Source organism: Cuculus canorus, chromosome 17 (genome assembly GCF_017976375.1).
Source record: "Cuculus canorus isolate bCucCan1 chromosome 17, bCucCan1.pri, whole genome shotgun sequence".
Classification (NCBI taxonomy): Eukaryota; Metazoa; Chordata; class Aves; order Cuculiformes; family Cuculidae; genus Cuculus; species Cuculus canorus.
This window is the reverse complement of record NC_071417.1, coordinates 4089724-4108949: the sequence shown is the minus strand read 5'-3', so window position 1 is coordinate 4108949 and position 19226 is coordinate 4089724. Positions and strand designations below refer to the sequence as shown.

General features: G+C 39.5%; 1 protein-coding gene across 3 annotated transcripts in view; it reads right to left on the bottom strand.

Moving 5' to 3' along the window:
• TMEM132D (transmembrane protein 132D) overlaps positions 1 to 19226 on the bottom strand; it is a 263778-nt gene that overhangs the window by 32170 nt on the left and 212382 nt on the right. For all 3 annotated transcript variants that reach the window (XM_054082875.1, XM_009555725.2, XM_054082877.1), the window contains one exon: positions 12379 to 12522. In XM_054082875.1, the coding sequence (XP_053938850.1) occupies positions 12379 to 12522 (144 nt within the window). The remainder of the gene's footprint in view (positions 1 to 12378; positions 12523 to 19226) is intronic.

The following is a 19226-nucleotide window of genomic DNA, read 5'->3' as shown; positions in this document are numbered from 1 at the left end:
CAAACAAACTTCTACATCTATATTTACATATTTGGATCATTACAGCTCTTTCATCTCCCTGTCCCAATGACTTCAGCAGCTATAATGGATTTAGGTGGAAGTTTAATTAGAAACTGCTCTTTTCTGTATGTCAGGCTACATTTCACGCTAAAAATATGACTCTAACAAATGAAAGACTTGATGTCAACCCTCAAGAGCCCTAGACTAGCTAGATAAGCATTTAGTAGAACAGATAATTAGTAGGAGATCATGGTGGTGCCCCACTCTCTAGAAAGCTGACATTCATTTAATACCCATTTCTATGCCTGATACAAAACTACTCTTGGAAGTTCGCCTCTGTTTTACAGCGATACCAGTGCAGGCAGAAATGGCTTATTTTCAGCAGATTTTCTCCTTATTTTCCTCCTTTGATAAGCAGGGAATAACTGAGTATCCTCAGAGATATACTCAGGTCAGCTTTGGTGCCCCAGCTCTGGCCCACTTGCACTCCTGTCGTGCTATAAAGAGGAAAGAAAACGAATGAGGCTTTTACACTTACAGATAATTGGATTGGTCAGTGCAGCATCAGCTTCTGATAAAGAAGTCAAGAAGTTTCCAGGAACAGAAAACATACCAAACTCCAGAAAATCCTGCCTGAGTGATGGTCTCATTATGATTTAGCTCATAAAAACTTAGGGCAGTCCTGAAACACCCATGAAATCTGCTAGCAGCAAACTGCTCTACACAGGGACTAGCTTCCAGAAGACACAAACATGCCTCCCTTAATCCCAACCAGCGTGCTGCAGATACCGGGTGCATCTGAACAGAGGACTATGCATTTAAAGCCTTTTCAAAAGGAAAGTGTAATGATAGCCAAGTAATGAGTCTGAGGTTTCAGCAGAAGTTCCTGTAAGCTTTTTCACTGCATCTGGTTTGTGGATAAGAGTTTTCCTGCTTTTGGATTGGTGGGACATCACCTGCTTACTACCAGGCCTTGCCAATGATAGATCAGATTTCATCCTGATCACCCCCTTAAACTGATTTCTTAAATGATATTTTCCAGTGAAACCTGAGCACAACCCCCATTAGACTATACAAGATCAGTGACCTTAACTCACATTGAAAACTTCAGCCTTACAGTCAAATTGTTTTTCCAATGCTTCCTTGGATCCTTTCACCAAACAAAAGAGAGAGTAAATGACAGATCAGACAAAGCTAATTATTACCAAATCTGGGGATATTCATTGTAGAATAGGGGTATCTTATGGCCCTTAGGGATTGATATTATCTTGACATATTTTACCAGAGGTTGGTATAAGTATATGATTAAACATAATTGTTTAAACTAGACATTTGTAAACAGCTTATCTTTTCACCCTTGACAGTGTGTAAAGCAGATAACTCATCTTTTGGTGATGACTGAGTGGGAAAGAGACCAAGACCCTTCCACGGTGGATTCCCCGTCCACCAACACAATAACAGATTAATTCTTTATATGTTTCCTGTGCTTTTGAGTGAAGGAAGTCCTCTCCCACCTAATGTGCTTCTGGGATCATCTTCAGTCACGTCACTTAGTAATTTCTGATTTATCTGTTCTGTGTCAGGCACACTTTACGACATCTAATGTCTCATTTTATGGACTTGTTTCTTTCAGAGCCTCGACAGCAACAAACCAACCAACCAGCCCATGAAGAAAACCCTTGTCAGTAATTAGCCCTGCTGCAGACCAGATGATAACTGTCAGATCTGAATACTAAAAAGTACAGGATGAGGTTAGTCGTACCTACGTACAGCCTCCTTAGCAGCCTAAGCTCCAAAGAAATAAATATCAATGGATGCAGCCCAGCTGAATCTACTTAGAGGAAAGAGAGTGGAAGATGAGTTTAGACACACACATTGTTTAACCTGGGAACAAAGGGCAGAAATTGGAAAACTACTTGTCAAGGTGTCTTCAAAAATTAGTATAGCACATACAATTGTATTGCCAGAGGGGCTGTTTCTCATCCCGTCTGCAGGCCTGTGTGAAATCCTTGTGATGAAATTCTCAGCCCTGGGGAAACAGTTGCTTTCAAGATTTGTTACAAGCTTGAAAGTCAGCTCAGCATCATCAAAACCTGTGAAGAACTTTCAAAGAAACATGGGCTGACTTATGGCTATGGCACTGAAACAGCTAAAATTGGCTCTGGCTGATCTTCGCTTTCAGCATTAAGCTGATGCCAAACTAAACCATCGAGCAATGGTGAGAGCTGTGCTTAGACACACACACAAAAATCCCAGTAAGGACTAGACTTCCTCTTCTCTTCAGCAAATAACGTCCAGAGCAATCCCATTAACTACACTGGGTTAACTCTGGATTTTCAGTGGCAGAAATGAGATCCAATCATTAGCAGAAAATGTCTGTGTGCATGTGAGCCTGGCCCTGATTTTTTCTTTTAGTGACAGTCAAGTGCGATTAATCTAATACTTGCAGACAATGCATAAAATATATTTTAGTGCACATCCATTGTGCCTTTAGATGTCTAGTCACCAGGGCAAATGATGCTTTCCTTCATTACTGAAGTTTCATTTCTACCGCTGTGGCTTTTAGTAGAATGAAATGGAGCATGTAATGGAACATCATGTTCATAGGTTTCATTTTGGTATCAGCTCCAGGTCTGCACAAAATCTCAAACACTACAACAGCTTTTCACATGCTCACAAATGCTCAAAGAAATAGCTGAAGACACTCAAATCCTGAAGTCTAAAGACTAAATTTACTTAAATAAAACCCATTTACAGTTGCAAAATAATTACCTGCTTGAAATTAATAAGGTTATTTTTAATTGTTGTTATATGTGAGAGATTGTATAAGTTGGGAGAAAATATCAGCTCTTTATAATATTCACCTGCTCTAAATACACAGCTATACTTTTAACTAAAATTGGAGAACCATTATGGCCAGGTTTTGTAGGTGCTTAGGTTTCTAATTCCCAATTAAATTAATTGGATTTGAATGTCTAAATGGCTTGAGAAATTAGGCTTAATATCGAATAACCAGTTAAACAAGGTGATGCTGCAAAATAAGGCTGAAACAGGAAAGTTTTTCATTATTTCTACGGGTAGATGACATGGGAAAAAAAATAGCACTAATGTCTCCTACAAACAAACACAACGCCTGTACCACAGACTCAGCAAAGCCAATGGACAAGGTCCTTTCACATGTGTAAAGCATGAGAACTATTACAGATGATTATTTTTTAATAATAAATCAGACTCAGATAACACCTGCCTCAAAAATTCATTCTGAGCTATTTAAGGATAGTAGGATTTTATATTTGATTGTGCCACACCAAAAATGTATCTGGGAAGGAATTAATTGGTCTTTCATAGGATACATTTGCTATGTCCAAGCTTACCTAGCCCCCTAAGTAGAAGTTGGACTCTTCTGCAAATCTTAAATAAGGAACTGCAGGATCTAGGCATGCAGCCAACGTGCTTGTGAGGGATGAGGATACATTAGATATTTTATTGTCACAAAGCTTTCAGAAAAGGTGGCGACCAAACGGGTAAATAAGGGCAGAAACATAGAGGAAAAAATAAGACACGGCAAGCACAGAAAATAAGCAAAAGCAGCAGCAATAGACAGGAACAGCTGGACAGCCACTACAGACCCACCGCAGAAGCGAGAGGTGAGGCTGAGTTAAGATGATGAGTGGGCTGAATATCACTACTTGAATGTTAGTGACCACAGCAGCTAACAGAGTCAAGTGCTGCAGAAAGAAGTATATCCAAAGGCGGGCACATCACCTCCCATACACTGTCTTTATACTCGTTTTCCTGTACATGGAAAAGAGACACGAAAACCTACTCTTTGGATACAGATGTTTCACCATTATAGCTGCAGCAGGACACTGATCTGCAAGATTCCTTCCTGAATTCAGAAGTGCTCTGGAGAGCACTCAGAAATTCAAGTATCGCTGTCCATCACACCAATGAGAACTGTGTCACCCTTTAGATTTGTGTCTAAAACTCTTCTCTCCATATTAATTAATCCTTGGTCCTGTTAACAGTAAGCATGACAACCTCCTTAAAACAGAACAGAAAAATAATTCGAAAAGTACCTTATTTCAGTGGATCAGCCACAAAAGTCTGAAACTCATCTTGCCTAAATCAATTCATTTAGCCTGTGGCCTGATGTACAAAGTCCTTGCCTTTTAAGCTTCAGTCAAGGAGGGTTACATGCTTGCCTCAACAAGGTCCTAGAAAGTAATGCAAAATGGTCCAGACGGTAGATAAAAGGGAAGAAATCTTCAGTCAGCAGACCTGTACAGCCCCTGTTACATAAGAAACGTGGAAATATTTCTAAATCCTTACTTAGCCTCTAATATTTTATCATCACAGTAACTTTTATATGCTATGATCAACTTAAATTTAACAGGAGTGCTTCCTAAAGAGTCTGTGCTCTGTCCTAGTTAGGGTTATGAACATTATTAACAGTCATAATGATGATGCTTAGATACTATGTTTTCTGTAAAGACCTCAAAGCATTTTTCAGGGATTTAGTATTAATACTCTTTATCTGTCAAGGTAATTCAGAACCATTATACATCTTTTGTATGTGTCTATGCTGAGATAGATCAAATAAATAACATGTCAAAGATTACAATAGCACACCAATGTCATTGCTGAAAGCATATGCCAGAGCCCATATTATAACCCGCACATTTCAATGCAGCATTTGAAAATCCATCCAACGAGTTATCCAATTGTTTTCCAACTTTACTAAGGTAGCAGCAAATGAAATGAAAATCAAAAATCATAGACTGCATGCAAACTGAGCACCAATGCCTAAAATCCCAGCCCTGGTTTAACCACTAGAGCATACTTCCTTTCTTCATTACCAATGAAAACCAGATAACTGACACGATTAGAAGTCCTGGTCTTGTTATATCCTTTTTGATCTCGTAGCCTTCCTAACAATTGCAGGCTTTTTTTTTTCCCTTCATATATGTATGTCCTAAATAAGTCCCCTGTTCTTTCAAATGCCACAAGTCCTCCAAGTGTCCCATAGCTAATGTTAAAGCTATTTCAGACCTGACCAACAGTTTCTCTACTAATTCCAGATCACCAGCCTAATCTTCATCTAATATTAATCAATATAGTACTATGAGATGCAAGCATATTTAAGTCAGCTGAAAATATCTTGTCACATATATTTTTACTTCAATAAAACCAATCGCTTCCACAGCTAATACAACATCTGGACAGTCCTGCAAATGATAAGCAAAAGCAAAGTCATTTAGTGGCTATGCCGTATCTGATATGTCCAGAAAAATCCTAAATTGGGCTGAGAAAACAACAAGTTCTGGCATATTGTCACTTTTTGCTATGTGGTAATAAAGCAACACAGAGTTTTGTGTCATGATCTGGCGGATGGCTCAGAGCTGGCACGAAGAGCTATAAATACCACACCTTCTAAAAGAAAGTGGCAGACGGTCACTGGAACTGAATAGCACAAGGAGTTTTAAAGCTAAAGGAACTTTTTAAGAGAAAGAATCACAACTTACAGTGATTAACGCAAGTTCCTGTTTTGGAGACAGATGCGATTGGATGATCTGAGCCCAATATAGCTTTCGTTTATAAAAGTGTAACATGTGCTTCAGTAATGCACTGCTGGCTTAGCCCAGTGGAAGAAAGAACTGATTTCCCTTTGTATTCAGCTTGTCTGTTCCTTACTTCCTCTGAACACTTTTTCTGGAGTTCAACCAATCTCTTTTCATTGAGATGATGAAGCACTTGTTAACACTGGGATTCAGCATACAATGAGTTGGGCTTTAAAAGCAGCTAAAACCAGTAAGATCCTTAGACCCTTTTGAAAGGTAAGGTGATTTTGACATTCCTACACGGGTATTTTTTGCTATACAAATCCGACATTCAGAAACAGGAGAGGCACTTGGAAGATCTTCTTCATCAAAATTCCTGAGCATCTTCACCAGAGGCCCATGCCAGGATACACCTTTTACGTGGATGGTGTCAGACTAAGGATGTGACAGGGAATGCCCGTGCAAAGACATAATTTCACGTCATTTAAGTGAATACGCAATAGAAAGCAGCACTCCCAGCCACCTTTCAACCTTAGCTAATGATTCCCACTCTGATGTCACTTCTTTTCCAGTGCTGGCACAAGCACCGTGAGCATGTGAACCGAACTCAGCCACGGAGCAGGGAGCTGAGCAGGCAGGCAGTTCATTCACCAAAAAAAGCCCGAATTGATTCCTTTTCACTCAGCTGCACTCATGGCCAGCAGAAAGATGGGGATGGCAGTTCCATGTTAAACAGTCACAGAACTGTACTTTTGCAACTGTTTAACACATGAGGGACATTCATCAGCCCTTTTTTCGGTTCAGCAAAAGATTAAATCTGCTGGCTCAGATCTCCTTTGGCATCACTGATTGGCTGTTCTTTGGATTTTTCCTCATTCTTTTCATGGCTATGGACATATTCCTCCCAATGAAGGAGTAGACATACCCCCAGAAAGAAAGAGATCATCATCCCTGGCTTTACAAGAATATATATTTTTTCCCATGAAGCACAAAGAGAGAGATTTCTGCCTACCTTCTTTAGAACTCAGAGGAAGCCTCAGTTTAGGAATAAATTGGATTTTTGTCTTACAGAGAAGTTTTGTATCTTGTATGCTTATAGCCTTTCGTAAACATAAAGAAACTGCAGTCAACAGACAGCGTAGCAGTCACACTGGGATTTTCAGTACAGATGATTACAAGAAGGCAAAAAACTCCATAAAAACCTTCCTCAAGATTCACATCAGAATGATGAATTGACCGAATATGAAAGAGACAAATCCAGTAACTCCAACAGCTTTAGGTGAGTTTCAGATGATTCCTGGGAGAGGTGGGACTGTTATATCACTTCTATGTTCAGAACTCATCTTTGCCATATCTGCTTTTCATACCAGAGAGAGATTAAAATTGTTCCTGCTCCCTTTACAAGCAACATCAACAGCACATGGACTGAACTCAACAGTTATTATTACAACTTTTATTTTTAGTAGAGCATTTTTCCACGTTTGCCCTGTCTGCTGATTACTAGAGCAGATCAGAAAAAGTATTTTCTTTTCCAGAGTTGCTTCATCCTAAGGTGAAAAGTTCAGAAAGATTCTGATGTCAGGAATACTGAAACTGAGATGAAATGACAGGACATGAATTCATCATTTTCTATCAAAATGAAATGTTTAGACATTGCAGAAAATAAAAACAGCCATTTGCTGACTTAAATCAAATGTCTATTTCAAGACAGATCAGAATTATTTGGGATGGTATAAGGCAGTTCATCTGGTGAGAGAATGCACACTGTTGTGGAAAACCATGGCATGAACCTGATCTTCCCAGAACCCTGAAGGCAGAGATTTATTTTCCCATTATAAAATTCATCCCTTCACAGTGACATTCTATGCAAGTGTTCAATCCAGACAAAATCCCATTTTCTGATGAGAAACTATTTTCTTTGATATCATTCAACAAATTATGCTGTTTACATTTGATTTTTCCTTCTATTTGGGTCCTCTGCGCCCTGAGTGACCAAAACCAACGCAATGACCTCACCACAATGTGATATTGCATGTTCTGTTTAGCTGGTTTAATAGCTCACTGCTCCTGAAACAGGTGTTTGCTCTTCCTCACTCTCTTTGCTTTGCTCTTTCCTCTCCTGTTTTGCTTTGTCCTCACTGCAGGATGGTTTCTTCTCCTTTGGTCCTTCTACCCCTACTAATTCACCGGAGCAAGCACCAGAAAAGGTGAATACTTGGCTTCTCCCTTATTACTGGGTAAGCAGTTAAGAGTCGATCGAGTCATTAACATACATCTCATCACTCTTAGCTTGGCTTAACCTCAAGAGATCACAAGGAAACTAGGATTCTTCATACTGATTTGGAGTATCCTTGCAGTATCTTCATTTTGGGAGCCCTGCAGCCACGAAGGTTTTCTTTTCCAGCTGAAAGCTGGAACTGAAAGCTCGTGCAATCACATGCATCCAAGAATGCATTGTAAAAGAATATCAAATGGACTGCCACTAGCAGTATGGTTGTGAAATCTGCAGCCCTGGAACTGCTAATGCTAAAGTAAAGAGCAGATAAAATCCTGGGCCTGATTACCTTCTCCTTTTGATTTTTTTTTACTGTGTTACTGCGCTGACTTTAGAAGAATTCAACTTTTCCCTGAAGTGCACCACTGTAAAAAAGAAGAGAAACAGCTGGTAAAAGTTTAATGCTTTAAAACACTGCCTGCTCCAGGCGGTTTCACATGTTCTGATACTTCAGTTTTTGTAAAGTCTGTCACTTTATTAAAAAGAAGTTCATTTTGCCACTGATAAAACCACACTAAGTGTTACTGAAAGACTGATTAGTCTGCAGGAATATTTTACAAATTGCTAGGTGTGTTGCTATCCCCTCAAATGCAATCCAAACAGAGCAAAGCAGCTACCAAGCCTTCACCAGACCAGCGGTAACTGCCCACCACGTAGCTGTGTTTGGGGGAGCCTGGCTCCACGACGCCACAGCTGCCTGATAAAGAGCAAGCGGGCAAACATCACTGCTCTGCTCCTCACGCAGAACCAGAAAGATAAGACTCTGCAGAGGAGAAGCACAAACATCAGGCAATCATCCCACAGGCAGGACTGGTTGTAGAGCTGCTGCTTTGGGAAATGGGAATTGAGAGCGAGAGGCCGCGCTCCATCATCCTGCACGGCCCCTGCGTGTGGAACAGAGCCCCATGGCGCTGGGTAAGCCCACGGTTTGCAAAGCATACCTGAAATAACCACCCTCCTTTCACCCCTGCTGCCCCCAGGAGTTTCCTCATAATACAGAGCAAAGTTAGTGTGCCTGGCGCTCATTTGCATCCTTATCTGTGATCTAAGAAAGGCACCGGATTCTCCGGAAGGAAATAAGAAAAATGTATTTTGTTAGGAAAGCACACAATTTCAGATAACACAGATTTTGAACGGAGTCCTCTACAAAATACACAGTGAAATACAAAAAGGGGCCTGAGAAACTGAACCTTGTTCCCAGTGTTGGCACCATTCACTGTGTGACTTCTGGCTTCTGGACAGAGCTGAGAATATATGTGAATTTTTCTTTAACTGATCAAACAAAATGAACTTGAAGGTGTTTTCATTTCAGGGCAAACAAAACACAGATTTTCAATTAACAGATCTTGAAAATCCAGATCATTGGAAAGCATTGCTTTGGAGACTTTAAGGCCTTGTTGAGCCTTGAAAAAATGGCTATTTTGAAATGGAAATGCCTTTGCGAAATGACATTAAAATTAAAATACATTAATTTTTCCCCTCTCCTCATTCTTGATTTAAATCATCTTAAAAATCTGATCCATACTAACAGCTCAGCAAAAAAAATCTGTTCACCAACCTCTCTCCTTTCCATGCGGAGTTTTACCATCTACTTGAATGGTCAGAACTTCTTTACAGCCCTTTGCCTTGGATTCCTCATTTGTGAAACAGAGCCTACAATATGCCTCTATGTATAACATGCCTCAATGTCTCGGCATGGTTACTCTGTCATGGTGGAGCAAATAATTTCACATAATAATTTGTCTAAACTCTGTCCTGACTTCAATCTAGTTCAAGGAGATGCAGTTCAGCAGAAAAGTCAGTGCAGAATTTCATCCAGCTCTTTAAAGTTCTTTGAAGTTCCAGGTGAGAGAAATGAGTAATAAATCTAGTCCTTGAAACTAAAAGAATGAGGTACCCTCATTCTGCAACGTAAATGAGCTTAAGCTCATCATTAATCAACACCAAAAAAACCCAGGAATAAAAGCTAAGCCACTAAGACGTAATCAATCTGTCAGATGCTATAGGACAGGTGCAATGAAAAACAGCAACAGTAAAGACACAAAAAAAGTAATCTTAATCTTTATATTTCAACAGGCATTTTAACCAGACTTTTTCTTCCATTGTATATTCACTACTTAATGCCCAGAGAATAGAAACTCTAATTACTGTTGTGTGCTGAAGGCTGGCCAGTAATTATGTATCTTTATCTTCATTAGATAAGATGTCTGTGAATAAGGCTTGGTCTGAAACAGAGCAGGTAAACTGGAAACTTGGAGACACATATTCAATTAAGAGCTCACTTTAAACTTGCAACTCATTTTAATGCTGCTGAAACCAATCTTCCTGCTGCGGAGGAGTGAGCTCCAGTGGGGAGTTTGCAGAAGCCGAGAATGTCTTGATCTCTGACTTGTGTTTTTTATATGGGGTCTATCAGTAGCATCATTGTGCAACAGTATATATATGAATAATGTTAAGCACACAAGCCCGTATCGGTATATTAATGTACTTACAATTAATGATAGATACACACTTGAGCAGTACTACCACTTTACCATCTTTGCTAAGGTCATTGTATACTACAAACTGTTGCATATTTATCTCAGACAAAAGCATTACACAAATACCCAACGAATATAACAAATCATTCCAATAAACTAAAACTTCAGATAACAAACCCAACTTTTAAAATATCTTCCAAATGATATATTTTCTTTTAAATTCTTTTCTCTAGTTTTCTGAAAAAAAAAGAAGTTTGTTAATGAGTGAGCTAGTGAGTGAAGACTTCAATCATTAACTGCCACAACACAAGACCAGGACCTCAAATAATTTCTTTCTGTTTTCAAACCTAGAGTCAGTCCAACAGTTTGCTGTATTTGGCAGATTTACCAAAAGGCCTTCATAGAAGCCAAAAAAAAATGTCCCTATTAAGACAACCTGAAAGACTCATTTAATCAGAAATACCAGCGTGGTGGCTATTCAGATAAATAGAAACCCTGAGCAGATTCTAAAAGGGAAACATAAAAAAAGCTGGGCTCTGAAATTGTTCATCTTGTGATTAGGAAATTATTGTGAAGAAATTATTGAAAACAAGCCCAATGAGTGTAAAAATTACTATTTTTTTTTACAAAATGAAAGAAATTCTGTGTAGAAATAGCTCAAGAAAGATCATTTAAACCTATACCCAGCTCCAATCTTCAATTATCGTGCTCCAAGTTGTTAGCCTCTCTGTGACATGAAGTTAATAAACTTGTAGGTATGTCTCAAACTCCCATATGACAGTAACAACCAAGTACCTACACTCATCTTCGCCTATAAAGGCAAAAAGTGTCCAGTAGGAAGAATCTTTTTCAGATAATGGGGCCCGAGGAGGCTTGCTTTGGAACTACAAACTACCCTCAGCTGATTGAATCCAAATTAAAATGAACTAACATAACAGGGAGAAAGCTTAACATTCCAGTCCGCTTTAGGCTAAGGCAAATTTCACAAAGGCCGAGTCCTCAATATGGTGCAGTTCACAAAAGTTAATGGGATAACAGTGATTTCCAGCAGCCAGGGGGGTGGCCTGTAGTATTTGCAATCATTTTGTAACATGCTGGTTATGTTAAAAAATTCCAATTTTAACTTTTATTTGTAGCCATGTCTCTCATTTCCTCTTCTCAAGTGACAGCCACAGATAAGTTTGTAAAGAGATAAATGCTGCTGTAGACAAGCCAGCATTTCTGTCCCCGTGCTGGAATACTTTCCACCATGCCCCCCACAACACCACTGCTGGCCAATCTCTTAACCATTAACCAAGATGAATATGCAGATCTTCTTACAAGCTTTTAGTATTAATTGTTGGTACAAGCCAACAGCCTTCAAGGAACAACAATTTTCTTGAAGGTCCTGCATGACTCTACGATTCCTGTAATGAAAAGGCACTTAAAGGCATTCCTGCAAACTCTGTCCTCCTCCCTGGCTAGGAAAGTGCACACCAAGAGTCAAAACTAAGAGTAGAAGTCAATTATTGTCTGCCATTTATCTTTCAATCAAGTTCAGACTATAGAGCTGTTATACAGAGTGAAGCCACCTGTCAAGTGCTTTATCCAGAAGATCCCAGTCCATGATTGGTGGTCAACATATTTCCTGTGAGACACCCTCATAGGATATGTGACTGAAGAAAATCCTAAATTTAAAGCTAACGTTATTTGCGATCCACTGCTGGGTCAGTACTGAAAAGGGACCCAAACTTTGAGTCATAGAGCTCCTGTTCCAATGTGGCAAATCAACTTCAGAGGAATTACGTCCTTTTCTAGAACATCAGCTGACAGCATTTCTGAACCTACACAGTACATATAGCTGAAAAGTAAGAAGGTAAACTCTGAAAATACTTCAAAAGTGGGAAGTGACAGGCAATTCCAAGTAGTTGGCATGCAGGATGGAAAATGTGCAATTTTGTGCAAATTCAAGATAATCTCCCAGCAGCAGAACAGTTAGGAAGACGAAAGAACTTGTCACATTATAGAACACCACTGTTTTGCAGGGCCTTTGCCTTTGTGTAATAGAGCAGTATGACCCTACCTTAATGACGTCTTCGTCTGATGATCTGCACTCCACAGATTCCAGAAGATCAGTCACAGTCCCATCATCTTCCACAGAGATTACTTTGACAGGGACAGCCACTGTTTTCCCAGTGAGAATAGCTGTGTTCAGGATCTCTGCTTCCTAAGAGACAAAAAAAAGCCCCTTTAGTTATCATATTTTGCTATCAATTCATCAGTACCACCTAGGTTCATCTTTACTTTAATTTCTAATGGCTATACCAAGAACTGTTCCAAGGACAGCAGACAGAAAAGACAAATTTCCTCCCTTCAACCCTGGAACCAAACTCCCAGTTTTGCTTCAGAGATGTTAAGATATTTTTTGTGCCCTACCTGCTAGTCCATGAATGCTCATCAAGTGTCAGATGATGAGCAACTTACCACCTGACGAATGTCCCCGAGCCACATAAACAAGATGTACCTTCTGTGAAAACTTCACCCTAATCACTAATGATATTGGTGATCCCATAAAAATTGCGTCTTACGTCTTACTTTTTTACCCACAAAACCATTTTCTGTAAATACTGGAATCCTATGACACTATTAGACAAATATTGTCAACATTTAGACCAAAGAAGTGCTATATAATTGTTAGGGAATACATGTTTGGATTGAGGATGGTCAGAAATCCACTTTGTCCCATATCTCCTGGGTGATCTTTTACAAATCCCCGCAGCGGGGCGTTTCTCCTGCAATACTCACACTTCCTAACTTCCAGTCTGTAGACAGCCTGCACAGGGATAATAACAGCTACAACCGCCACCTGGAAGAACATTAAACCATCTGGCATGCATGGTGTGCTCTAGCATAGCTTCTGACTGCACCTTCAGTTGGACACTCAGGCTGGCCAGGTGTATGGAAGAAACTCTGCTCTTAGAGGTAGTCTTTAGACTGCTCTTTAGGATGCAATGTTGGCATGTTTAGCAATTCTCAGCCTGTAAGATGGGCCGACAGTGCTTCCTCTCATGGCAGAGATCTAGTTTCCCCCACCCTGCCTCCTAGGGAATTAGTTTAAGAGTGTCACCATTCTGGTCCTGTGTAAAGTACCACAGGACTGCGGACAATCAGACCCTTGTCAGGTGTTCTGGGACTTCACCCTGGCTCTTCGTAGGTAACGGTGGGCAAACACTTATCTACAACTGTTTCTTTACCCTTCAATAAGGCTCACAGCAAAGGAATGACTCTGAGAAGGATCTGGGCTCTTTGAAGAAAACAAGCTCTGCAGTGACATGTGTCACTGGTATGTCTTTGTTGTGATGATTACTGCAAAATGCATCCCTTCTTTTTGATTTATCACTTCTAATTTAAAGGCGCTGAGTTCTGATTATATGAGGAGCATGAGACTACACAGCACTCTGTTACCTGGGTGTCACATTAGTCTCGCACAGCAGATACCACTGGCTTGTGCCAAGAAACACTGAGAGCACAAATACACAGATACACTCAGAGCCTGAATTCTTCTGCTTCTAATAGCAAGATACTGCTCGTTCCTGGAAACGTCTCTGATCTTTTCAGAACTGCGCCTGCAAATCATGGACTATCCTGTAGAACAAGAGGCTCTTGATTTCAGCTGGCTCATGTGAAATAAAGGCTTCCAAAGCCCCCCCAAGTACTAACTTCTCATTATCTAAATAGTTCACACTATGAGCTCTGAGACTGACCTGATTTTACTTGTGGAAGACAACAAAGTGGGAGATTTGAAACCAAGTTACCAGAAGATGATGACTCCTCCTATTGCCTCTTGGGCTAAAGAGGAGAAGCTGGGATTTTGCTCATCTAAAGGATGCAGATCAAAAATACCTTTTCCTGTTACTTAAAGAAACACAGACACTTTATTCGGACTCAAAGCAGTATTTAAAGCAATGACGATAAAACCCTCCTGGTCTTTTGATAGTTGCTTTGCTAAAATTTGCCCCTCTTCACCATGATCTTTAGCGGAGGGTGAAATAGGATTTCATGAAAAGAGTATTTAAGAAGAAAATTCTCTCTCTCCTTCAGTACAAAAGCCCTTCAAATATTTTGAAATTATAATTCATACAAAGGTGAGAATATCTGCCTGTATCTCCTATCTTGAGGGCACATTTGCTCTCAGCAGAGAATATATTATTCAATCAACTGGGATCTGGGAAAGATTTGCAATTATATTTCCAGGTACTTTTATTTTCAGATCTGGGCTTTGCAGCAAAGTTACTGCACGCAGGTTATTTAGATACTTTTGCCACTCTTCTATAGGCTCCACAGAACTGCCAGTGGAAACAGCTTGACAGAACTAGTCCTATTATGCGTCCACGAAAATTACAGAATCCAGGAATTAAGTCAAGATTTTGTGAACACTTGGGAATACATCTCCTTTCGGTGAGACTATTTGAGGCCATATCACATGCCTAGCTCCTTGCATCTTGTACCAAGTTGAGAAGACCTGCTCCCCCGAGCAGGAATGGCCTTATTGCTCCAGTTGATACATCACAGTAGGATGCTTGCAATTACTTGGTAAAGCATAGGGAAGTTTAATAACCAAGCCTTTGAAAGAGTGTGATTAATGAGGTCTGCTTACCAAAGGCAAATGTAATTTCCCCTGGCAAGAGCTAGTAAGTGAGAATGATTCTCACAAGCCTCAAGAATTTCCTTCGAGTTTCTGAATTTTCCGAGTGCTGGATTTGGATATTCTGAATACAGTCTGCATCCTAGTATATCTGGTACCTGCCACTCTATGGAAGCATATGTAAAAACAGGCTGCTTAGTACTTGAATATTTCACTGCGTCTACTCTGTTTTCCTCCTTTGATACCTTCTAAAAGCACGGGCACAGCATATCTCATCCACAGGGAATTTCTGCATGCCCAGAGACTCAGTTGGCTTCAATGCTCAGTAACATAGTCTCAGGTCCTGTCCCAGAGCTTTCTATCTGAGGCTACGCTCCATCAGATTTGTACTTCACCCAACAGTATGAGTGATCGCAGTGACTTAAATGAGAGTAACTAAATGCAAGCTAATTGTATTCCTACCTGATATGAAGGTAAGGGAGTAAATTCATACGTTGTTTCTATCCAAAATAAAAAAAATCTCAGATTCAAAGTGTTATTGTTTTTGCCTGTATCCATGTTCTAGATCTATGGTCAGAACCTAAGTGCTTCCAGAACCGCACACAGTCCCTATCGGCACAATGGGCAGCATGTGACAGTAGTGTTGATTCTCAGACAGTCATAAAAATCTCCAAAACAATCTTTGTCCCCCCTCCAAAAGAAATCAGGAAGTTGAGGGGCAAAAAGTAATGTCTGGAGTTCATAGAAAGGTCTGTGGTGACTTTCTGACTTTCTATCAGCAGCTATTTGTTCAATCCCAGGAAAACAAATCCATCCAATACATCTCTAAAGTAAAAGAAGGGTAAAGCAAGCTGCCAATGGTCCAAAGCTGTGCTAAACTCTGCTAGAATAACTGACCTGTGTATTCTGTTTGCAGAGTTTTCAATATCTCTGCTGAAAGTATATACTTGGAGGGTGATTTCTTTAGGCACCTGGTTTGCGTCTCACCCTTGAACACAGAAGCACAATAACAATTTACACCAATTTACACAGCAGGGGCAGAGTAAAATGTTTCTTCAGTCGTTTCTTTAATGGTTAGAAAGGGCTTAATGCTCCCCTAGTGAAAGCATATAAAAATCATTTCATTTTGAAGAAACAAACATGATACTACTTATTTAGCTATGCAGAGATTTATAGTTCAGAGTCTCAGCATGTAAAGGCTATAAATCTAAATAGTTACTAATTTAAAAGTGTTACTTTTTGCTGCTTAAGTGATAAAGGAATCATCTGAAGAAATATTATGTTCTTTATCTGTGACTAACATAGAGTACAGGAGATACAACGTCAGGGCACCGCAAGATAGGAATAGTTATGCTTTAGCAAAGCTATAGCCAAGTATTCTAATGGCTAAAAGTTGATTCCCTGAGCAGCTATTAAAAAGATGCTGAACTTTCTCTACCTACTACGGAGCATATGTCTATAATTCACATACATCAACCCCCCCCCCCCCCGAATAATAAAAAGAAATAATAGCAATCAGAGAAAACCATTTTTCTCCATGTAACAGAAATGGAAGACCAAGCAATCTTTATTCTGAAATTGCTACTACATTAAAAAAAAAAATAGAGTAATACTTCTAAAGAAGATTCTGGAGTGAGTGTTCTTTGCCTACTGAAGAGTTTAATATTAAATAACTGAGCATATTAAGCCCTCCAGCAGAAACACATTCAGATGTACACAGTAAGCATCTATTTAAGTAGAAATGCAGAAGTGAATACCTATTAGGTTTTTTCAATTTTAATTGGTAGCTTCCCTGCAATTTAATTTCCCTTTGGATATATTTTGCCTTATAATTCCTGAGGTGTAAAGGAAGGACTTTAACGATATCTTTATAAATCTTAAGGAATATTTTTTCTTCCCTTATTTCTCTCTGTGTACCCAATATTTCCTAACATTTGTATTAATAATGACTTTTAAAAGAAATACATGACTAACTCATGCTTAGCTTTGAGGCCCCACATCAAGCTTATGTGACAAAGAAAAATTTAGTAGTTGCTGCCAGCATTCTCTTCCAAAAGCATTTTAGCATGATTCAAACATCATTTTCATGCTAAACCTCTGTTAGCCCTCACAAACCTCACAATGCTACAAGCAGCAGTGAGCAAGGCACCAGCCTGTGCTCAAAAAAAGCCCCGCAGACATGTTTCCTCAAAATAACTTGGACTGATCTGCAGCTTATACCCTTCAGGAGAAGAAGAACTCGTCCTGCTACCACACATGAGGGAAAAAAGTATTAAAAAGTCCCCACAACGCTATAATATGTGTTCTATAAGCACAATAGACCTCTAGTTGCATTTTTTATTGTAGTAGTGGAGTGTATTTTTGCCAGCTAAATATCTGACTTCTAAAATCCAACACGTTCCCTTTTGTTTTCAATTGGTATCTTGGCTTTTGGCTTTACTATGTACAAACTGCAATAGGGAAGAGAAGAAAATGATCACTGAAAACTCCTGAAGTCAGGGCATGCCACCAAATGAGAATGAATAGCTGCCTGACAACCCATCTTATTTGGCACTCATTAATATCTCCCATTTTCCACTTTTTTGTTGTTGTTGTTCTCTGTTAATCAGAGAGCACTAATCCAGGGTATCACCTTGAATCCTTATTTTTTTTAAAAGGCCTAGATTTCGCTCCTCTTCAGCTAGCAGCCATCTTATTTATATCAGAGAATCCGTGCTTCAGTCATGCATAACTAATTTCAAATCTTATTTAGCATCAAGTCTCAGAATTAAGAAGCTAAGTGACAGCTGTTTAATTAACTCCTTAAGCTGATTAGAAAGCATTACAGAAATCCCCCCAAGGAAGAGTTTATAACTGTCAAGAGAGCCCAAGGCCATGTTAATGCTTCTGTTTAAATTTAGTAAGCTTCTAAACCAATAAAATCTAAACGCTTGACATCCTCATGGACGTGGTCAAATTCAGCTTTTTTCCTCATGTTACCACTGCATGGGTAGGAAACAAAAACAACAACACAGACGGGATTTGAAAAGTCAGAAAGCAGCAGCTGAACAAAAAAAGCAAAGAGATGCATCTCTCTAAAGGAGTTGCCGCGAGTTCATCCCATCTAACACTCGATTATACTGGATTAGTACTCAGCGCTGGAGTAAAGCTGAGCTTGCACCTTAAATGCAGAGTCATCTCCCAGCTTCTAGTTGCAAGCACAAAGGTCTGTTCATTGGTTCTTAATACTCAAATCCACCTTTAATGATAAGATTATAGCAGCTGAAGTACAAGTTTTAGAAGCAGCTGGTGGGGCTAGATACATAGAGGAGCAAAGGAACTAAAAATGCTCCAAAGCAAATTTCCTCAGTTGTAGTATATTATTGTCAGCTCTGAGCTTGCAAAAAGCCTGAGTTCAGTCCTAAAGTATCATAGTAATTGGTACGAAAGCTTGGAATAAACAAAACATAGTTCTAATTTCTTTTCTTCTGTGTTTTCTGAGCTAAAAATAAATAAATAAATAAATAAATAAATAAAACAAAGCTGTATTTCTTCTGTGTTCGAAGGAATAAAGGAACTGGGGCCAGAAATAATATAAAATAATTTGTGAGGCCTTTAGTATAAGTGGAGGAGTTGCAAGGACAAGTTGAAATACTGCAATTGTGAGAAACGATGGCAAAACCTGAATCAAAAATGTGAAAGACTGATATGAACTTTAAAGTTAGCTGTTTGGTTTAATGTGGGCACCTTTCACTGTGCAGAGCGCAATCTAAAGACACTGACAATGGGAGAGAGAAAAGGGATATATCAGCAAACTAATCACATTTAATTTAAGCACTTACTCCTTAATCAGGTTCCTTTTTCCTTGATACAGGCAAGAGAGCTCCACAATCAGATATGCTGACACAGCGTTAAAAAGAAGCATAAACAGAAGCCCCAAAGCATGTTTCTCTGGTTATATTTACCTGCTGACTCTGAGTCTTCCACACAGTTGCTAGAAAGGGAAAAATGGATTTTTTTAATAGCAAAATGTGATTGCAAAAGCATTGCTAAGAAAGAAATGGGTGGCAGAATCAATGCCTGAATATATTTTTCATCTTTTCTTTTTTAGTCTGTGACTCCTTGAGAAGTTCGAACTGCCAAGCGATGGGGGGAGGACTCACCTCCAGCCATGCTCTCACTCCTCCTCCTCTGGGCAGAATCAATGCTTATGGAGTGAGCAGACTTGGCAAGAATGAGCAGCAAAACAAAGCCGCATATACATATAGAGCCCAGCAACCACAATTTGTCAGTTAAAAAAAGAGAAC